The 8,722-nt window shown below is 35.1% G+C and overlaps 1 protein-coding gene across 3 annotated transcripts in view; it reads right to left on the bottom strand.

Annotated features, from left to right (window-relative positions):
- Positions 1–8,722, bottom strand: part of LOC106873101 (protein shank) — a 152,164-nt gene that overhangs the window by 29,313 nt on the left and 114,129 nt on the right. Inside the window, exon 1 of one of the 3 annotated variants that reach the window (XM_014920329.2) lies at positions 1,919–3,911. The exons of the other annotated variants lie outside the window; for them this stretch is intronic. Within the exon in view, the coding sequence (XP_014775815.1) occupies positions 1,919–3,153 (1,235 nt within the window). The 5' untranslated portion in view covers positions 3,154–3,911. Of the gene's footprint in view, positions 1–1,918; positions 3,912–8,722 lie in introns of those variants that run through there. 3 annotated transcript variants of the gene reach the window in all.

Raw genomic sequence — 8,722 nt, 5'->3', positions numbered from 1 at the left:
AATCAATTTCCTCAATTTATTTCTCTCTTTGTAGTTATTTAATTTTTTTTCCTGGTAAGAGACTCTCATCTCAAGTATTAAAGTAATACCATATTTGTCAAACTTTCTGCTTTGTTCTTTTTAATATCAATCTATCTAACTTGCCCTTCCCTCTAGTATTGTCTTTTGTGTGTGCGTGTGTCGGCAAATCAAAAATAAGAACAACAAAAGTCAAAACGACGTACATTGAATATGTTAGGTCGACGCTCAGGTTAAGATGGAAAAAAGGTGTGTGACGTCTTGAGCATGGATCTTCGTCGGAAAGAATGGTCCGGAGAGAAGGAAAAGTATAGTCCAAGAAAAGTACGTGTGTGATTACATGGCCGTGTATATATGTATCTATACTTTGCATTTCTTTTGCCGAACAACTACGTTCAGGGATGTAAACACACCAACACCAGTTGTCGAGTGGTAGTGGGAACAAACAAGTGTATACATTTACATAAATGTATATACGATGGGCTGCTTTTAGTTTCCGTCTAACAAGGCTTTGGTTGGCCTGAGGCTATAGAAGATATTTGCCCAAGATGCCACGCAGTAGGACTGAACCCAGAACCATGTGGTTGGGAAGTAAACTTCATACCACACAGCCACACAGGCGTGATTATATGTACGCGCGCGCGAGCGTTAGACCATCCAACTAATATCCAAAAGTTTGTAAACCAATAGGTTTCAAGCACTACAATTCCTGATCAGAGCCTGGATGAGAAATCAATAAGCTTGTACCTTGAGGTTCTCTAGACAATAACTGGACGTTTTGTTTTTAAACAAATATTTTACGCTAAACCAAATATATTCTGTGTATCTCCTTATTTAAGAGACTTTGTGGTCCCATCATCTAACTTGTGTGTGTGTGTCTATACATACGCACTCACGAGTGAGTGAACAAACGAAAGAATGTGACACTCAAAACATTGGCAGGAGTAAGTCATAAGAAACTGAGTCAAACTGTTATTAAATGTGTGTGTTACTAAATATCTTTTGCTGTCATAATTAAACACTTTGCCTCATGGTGATCAGCTTTTTGTTGACAATGTGTGCTGCTCTCATTCATTAATAATTTACGCCCAAATATCTATTCACCCACACATAATATTTACCCATTATGTATTTCTAAAATACATTGCCGCTCCTATTCTCTAGACAAACTCTAATAAACAACCCGTCCACCTAACCTTATACCACACCTATATTGTCTCAGAATAACTAAGCATTTGACAAACTTGAAAATAGATGGGATAGTCACGGTAAGAATGCCTTTGATCATACGTCAAGTCTCAATCATGACCGACTCTGGGCTTAAGCAACAACAACAACAACAAACAGGTGAGACAACGCTGGGGTGATTTCGACTACAGTTCTGCTCCATCAGAGCCGAAATAGAGCTAATCATTAACCATCTAGTTAATGTTGTTCTGGTGCTAAAAGGAGAAAGATTTTAGAACCGAAATTAATTTAGGTCATATTATCATCATTCTGAATTTCGAGCCATTTTTATGGTGAGTGTTTTAATGCAAACTTTACAATTCTAATAATTAAATGTAGTCCTACCGATCTTGTACCATTTAATTGTTAGTTTGGGAAATTGTATTTTACATTAACATTACACAATTAACAACTGGAAGTAATTATAGCAGTTAGAAAATAAAATAAAAAAACATTAGTAGGTGAACTAGGTTGGAACAGAACTTAACAAGCCACCTGTATCTTGTGTGAAAAATATACACATGAGAATGTACAATAAGGACGGGGACACACACACACAAACACAGTATAAAAAAGAGAGATAGATAGATAGATAGAGAGAGAGAGAGAGAGAGAGAGAAATTTAAATAAAAACACTGAGGGACCAAAAGAATGGAGGGAAAAAAATACTCACCTGTTGTTATCAACAGGTTGGGGTAACCATTCAGGCGACCCAATGTTATATATCTGCTGTAATCTTAATAAATCGGGGCTACTAGCATAATGGTCTATTTTAGGTTTGTCATAAATGATGGGAACAGCATACAAGGGCTCTTCTATGGAGATAGGGACAGGGGTTAATTTCCATTCAGGCCTTGGTTTCTCGTAAACTGTATAAGGTCTGTGAATTTTCGTATTGTGAGGTAAAGTAAAACTTGGAAACGAATCTTTGTTTTTCATATCTTTTTTCATCCGTTTTTCTTCTTTCTTTTTTTCTTTCTTCAATATCTTTTTTAATTTTTTCTCCTCCTTAGAATTGTTTCCAAGTATCGCTAACGAAGGCATGCTGGAATATTTGCCCCTGGAATCACTTAAAGGAGATGGAGCATATTGTAACGGTTCATGTCTGGATTCGTATTGTCCGACTAAAATAAATTCCCCTGAAGGCTTCGAAATTTTACGTTGTGTTGATATTTTTAAAGGTTGGTTTGAAAGTGGCCAAGGAGACATGTGTGGTTGTTGCTGGTGGAACGAGTTACGCTGTGAAGTTAAAGGTGGGTCGTGAACAGTTGACGGCCTGTTAGTGATTGAAAAGTAATTAATAGGTGTGTCGTTTTTTACCTGACGTGACGTCGCTGTTTCTCTATGTGACGTCGTCTTATCTTGCCAATCTATGTCAGAGACGGAATTTTCAGAAACTCCCCTCCCAGAATCTTCCTCCTCTACATTTTCGGGTAGAACATACCTGGTAACTCTATTATCTAAGGTACAAGGTATTGAGTCAGGACATCTACTATCGTTAGTTGTTTGTTCTTTTAATGAATTGAAACCTTCAGAAGAGCTGTTGTTGTTTACATTATTTTCAACATCGATTGGGGTGATCACGAAAATATCTTCTCCATTTAAATCAGGACTCTGTTTTTTCTTTAGTTGAAACAATGGACGACATGGATCTGCATGAATTTTCTCATTTGTATCAGCTTTAGAAATCACAGATTTTTTTTTCAATCGAGATTTTAAAAATACAAACCCTGGATGAATGAGATCACTTCGGAATGATGGTGTTTTCGAGTTTGAACCATTTGTTAGCTTCGGTGAATTCTCAAAACTATAATTGGAAATATCTACTGGTAAATCGTCCTCCTGAGAATTTACAATGAATTTTCCCCCAACATTTTTTTTCTTCAAAGCCCTTTGAGTCATTTTCATTAAAAATATGTAAACATCGACTACAATAACTATTCGTTAGTTATAGTTGATTTTTTATCCCCCACCATTTTCCTCTCTTATTAATTACTAGTCTCTTCATCTATTACAGAACTCAAAGACGAGTACCAATACTACCAATAAATATTTTAACGAATGAAAGTCGAAAGTTCTTCTGGAAAGGAGCAAAAGAAAAAAAAACTTTTGTAGTTAACTTTCATCTAAATATCGACCAAATATGATTATTTTGAAAGTAAAAAGAGAAAAAAAGTAAAACGAGAATATTCTTGAAGCTTCACCTAAGTATCCTTCTTAGATGAATTTTCTTTTCCGACCTCGAAACGAAGTCCTGTGTGAAAGTAATCAATAAATGTCAATATACAGGTCCAGAGCTCTATGGAACAAGTTTGTTATTAACGATTAGTAAATGGACAGGTAGTATTGTAAAGGAAAGAGAGAGAAGAGTGGGTGATTAATGGCATCAAATGTTAACAATGTAAGTTATTTCCGAGTTAAAATAATCAGCAAAAGGTAAGGGAGACCTGTAACAGAAAAGTAGCCGTGAAATAGATGTTTGACGAAACCATATCAATGAAAGAAAGGGTGAAGGTAGATAGATGGCGAAACAGCTACTTGTTGCCAGGGTAATAAATAAATCAGTTACAAGTAGCAAGTCAGTATTTTTTTTTAAACTTCCAAATTATCATTATACTTTCTTTAGCGCTCCACTGCTTTAGCTTTGAGGACATATTAAATGTTCTTATACTTAGTATATGCTACATATTTAAAAGGAGCTGGAAATTTTTCATGAAGCCTGTCCTAACCAATATGTTGCAGTTTCTCCAGTTTACTGGATGGCAGCTTCAGCGGCCAGCAACTGCCATGGCCAGGTAAACTAATTAGTCACCTGTAACCAATTTGCAGCATGACGTGTCAAATGTTTTATTTAATTTTATTTTTGTCTACTTTTACTAGCAGATATTGTTTCAAAGTATAGATTATCAATACTAAAAATAAAACTAGACTAAACTATCAGAAAGCTAACAAACAACCCTTTCACAGCCGTCCACCTCTGTTGCCAAGCATTAAATCCTTTCTTAGATAACACATTATCTGCAACTGATTTTTGTTATTAATTGGGATTAACGGGATACTATAAATTTTCTTCTTAGTTTAACAGTATCACACTTTCCAATAGTCTTATGCTGCTTATAAGCATATTGATTTTAAAGTAACTTTGTTTTTAAAATGACGCTTGATTTCTAAAAGACATAGGACCCAGTTACATCCCGAACACAATTTCATTCTCAACTACACCGAGACGTTTTATTTTAAATATTAAGTTTAAAACAAGATGAATGCGTTTAGACAATAAAAAAGGTTGTATATAAAACAATCATTGCTTTTTTAAAAATGAAAAGAACTAAACTATAATAATTAATAATAATTAAATTTTGTATCTGATTATAAGTATCTAATAAAGATATATAGGCATAGTTGAAGCAATGAAAGAAAACAAGAGTAAAGAGTAAAATAAATTTTAAAAGTTTTAAATTCTAGAATGTCGATTAACGACTACATCAAAAGATAGTTGCCCTGAATTTTACTAGTGAGAGCTGGGGGGATTTTTTTGTTGATGTATTTTACTTTTATTTTTAGAAACTGTAGATGTCTGTCTGTATAATAAAAAAAGGCTGACATCAATAAAATTTGGTACTGACAATAGACTTAAAAGACACTATTCAGCTCTAACGAAAGTTGTTCTTTTTCTCCTTTATATAAAGTGTGAGGCTAGACAGGTGACAGAGCGAACATTTTGACTTACAATTTTGATTTCATTCTCAAACCAGTTATTAACTGTAAAAAAAAAAGCGTTTGTTCTACAACTCGTAATTAACTGCAGCTATCCATTTAATTAACTACTCATTTGATAAAATACCACATTTTATATTATATAAAACTTTTATCTTTCTTTTCTCCTTTTTTTTTGCAACACAAGTGAATTATTGATATAAAGTCTACGAACATTTTCTAAATTTATTCATTACATTTTTCGCATATTTATACTAAAATTTCAAAATATTTCGAATTAAATTTCAAAATAATTCGAATTAAAATTCGGTTTTATTCATATTTAGTACCACTTGAAATTGGACAGAAAATCAGTTCAGCAAAGTATAGGGGTGGGGGCAAAAGAGGTGTTTTATTGCACTTTTGACTGAGACAAAATACATTTTGTTTACAAATGTTCACTACCTCACAAAAAACTATATCAGCTAAGCAAATGGCCTTCCCTAAATGCATTAAAAGCATTATAACGTAATTTGATCACTATTTAAGAAAATTATCGTTCTCTTTGAGCATATAAAAGACAAATTTGGCTGGGGCAAAACGAGTAAGACAAGATAATGTAAATTTGCCTCTTCAATCCTCCAGAAAACAGACTCAAACACATCAATATCCATCCTTAGACATCAGAAAGATCAGGAATGCAAAAAAAAATTTTAGATTCACATAATATAAAATTGATGAAACTTGACTAAATAAAAAAATTCTCTATAGCTTCTTCACAATCTTCTGGAGTGTGCTCTTCATGATCTATTTACACCAGGCATGTGCCATCAGTAATTCTTCAGGGTAGACAGTTGGTGACCTTTATGTAGTAAAACGACAAAAAATAAGCGAAACACAGGAGCACGACTGAGTTGAAGGCAGATTTACTGCCTTTATAGCATGTACAGAAAACGTTGTAGGTGGCACATGTACTACGGCAGTACTATGCGTAGCTTAAATACTGAGATTGAAAGGCAGGGGCAAATTATGCCTACCTAATCTACAAAAAAAAAAACTATTTTGCATTTTACGCATAGCAATCAAATTACCCTTTATAATTTTATTGAATTAGGTGAATATTTTGCCATGAGAGGAAAATATTGCTATCAATCTACTTTATTCAAGGTAAGCACTGCCTACCTAGGCAGCACATCCCTAATTTATACACCACGCAGCTAAAGGGAAGAAATTACTGAAATTAGTTATTACTCATTTTACTCCATTTTAGACATCATTTTTTGAAACTTGAAAATGATCAATTTAGACATTAGTGTAGAAGAAAATTGGCTTGGAATCCATCAGGGAAAAGAATATCGATTGTTAAACACCAAAAAATATCTAAATATCTTATTAGCAACCTCAGTTACAACCAGGACAAAGTTGAGGAAGAATTTCTTGAAAAAAGAGGACCTGCCACCAGACTGTTTCGGAACCCTCAACTTCAACAACAACTATGCTGACCAATTTTTATTCCCAAAGATAATGTAGCAATACGAAATGGTGATGAAATACTTGCAACGTAATGATTTCAAACAGTTAGGGATAAAAGTAAAAATCAGGAAGTACTCATTTTGCTCCCACCTCCCCACCAAATATTTCATTCTCACAAAAAATGTAATTAGCGGTAAATAAATAAATAAATAAAAAGTATCTTATTTTTAGTCATACATTTTTTGTTATCAAATATAGAGTGGTAATTTGTGTTTAGGCATGGCTAAGTGGTAAGAAGTTTGCTTCCCAACCACATGGTTCTGGGTTCAGCCCCACAGTGTGGCACCTTGGGCAAATGGTTTTTACAGTAGCTTTGGGCCAACCAAAGCCTTGTGAGTGGATTTGGAAGATAGAAACTGGAAGAAGCCTGTCGTATATATATATATATATTTATATATATATATATATGTGTGTGTGCGTATGCGTGTGTGCCTCTTTGTGTCTGTTTGTCCCTCACCACTGCTTGACAGCTTGTATTGGTGTGTTTACGTCTGTGTAACTTGGTAGTTTAGCAAAAGGAACCGATAAAATACTAGGCTTAAAAAAAGTAATTTCTTGGGTTGATTTATTTGACTAAAATCCTTCAAGGCAGTGCCCCAGCATGGCTACAGTCAAATGACTGAAATAAGTAAAAGACAAAGAATGCCACTTTAAGTTCATTACCACTCCTAATGACTCTAGAATACTGTTTACTTTGATTGATATATCTTTTCTAGTGACAATTATACAACTGCCTATTTTTTCTAACATTCTTAAAATTAAAAATATATATGTGTGTGTATGTGTATATATACATACATACATACATACATACATACATACATACATACATACATATATATATATATATACACACACATATACATGCACACACATATATATATATATATACATACATATTTATATATATCATCATCATTATTGAATATCTGTTTTCCATGTTGTCATGGGTAGGAGTGTTTGACAGGGAACCAGCAAGCTGCAGGGACTGTGTTGGGTGAGCCCCAGTGTCATCTTTAGCATGGTTTCTACAGCTGGATGGCCTTCCTAACACCAACCACTCTGCAGAATGCAATGGGCGTGTTTTTAGTGCCATGGGCACTAGTGTGGTTGCCATGAAACTTGTACGACAGAAAAGACAGAGTAAAAAGAAAATGGAAAAAGTCCTCACTACTTGAGGAAGGCAGAGGTGGGTGGTCGTAAACCAGGTGTTGAAAGGCTAATGTATGATAGAGGGACAAGAACAATTGTCTTGCTATAGAGAAGATATATGGCTGAGGAAGATAGAAATAGGGTGCAAGAGCAAACTCTCAAGGAACAAGGTGAGCATAAGAGAGGACAGGGCTGGTAGATCATGGGGGGGGGTGAGAGAGTGGATGCTTTCATAAGAGAGTGAGGTTTAAGTAGAGGTTAATGTAGTGAGTGGGTATGCATACGATGGGAAATACCAGTATCTAGAGGGGTAAAGAGGGAGATATATGAATGACTCAGGAAATATATCATGTACATCTTGGTTTTAGAATAGGCACACCATCTCTGTATGTGTCTAAAAGAAGTGACTAAAAGGCATAAGGGTTGGAGACTGGAAGGGCATGTAGCCATAAAATGTTGCATCAGAAAACCTGGTAAGCATGGAAAAGCAGATTTATGATGATGAATATTTAGTGTATATAAGGGGTTATAATCCAAGCCATAAACAAACACATATACGTATTTAAAGATGTATACATCATGGTCATCATCACCATCATTTAACGTCCACTCTCCATGCTGGCATGGGTTAGATGGTTTGATTGGAGCTGATGAGTTGGAGAGCTCCACTAAGTTCCAGTCTGATTTGGCATGGTTTCTACAGCTGGATGTTCTTCCTAATGCCAGATGGCCTTCCTAATGTTATTTTTAATATGTTCTTGTACATTTGAACGTAAAAGGCATTTGCAGCTGGATGTAAAAACACATCAGGCAGAACAAATGATGCCTCAGAACATAAACATTCTCATATGTATTACGTACACACACACACACACGTGTGTGTATGATGGGCTATGTACAGTTTTTATCTCCCAAATTCATTCACAAGGCACTTGCCCAAGGTACCACACATCTGAACTGAAACCAGAGCCATGTGGTAGTGAAGCAAACTTCTTAACTACACTGCCATGCCGACACCTGTATGTGTGTGTGTGTGATTCATCAATGTTTATTGACAAGGGGTTATAAATACGGATGTGAGACCCCCCCCCCCCCC

Source organism: Octopus bimaculoides, chromosome 19 (genome assembly GCF_001194135.2).
Source record: "Octopus bimaculoides isolate UCB-OBI-ISO-001 chromosome 19, ASM119413v2, whole genome shotgun sequence".
Lineage (NCBI taxonomy): Eukaryota > Metazoa > Mollusca > Cephalopoda > Octopoda > Octopodidae > Octopus > Octopus bimaculoides.
This window is presented reverse-complemented; position numbering and strand designations above follow the sequence as displayed.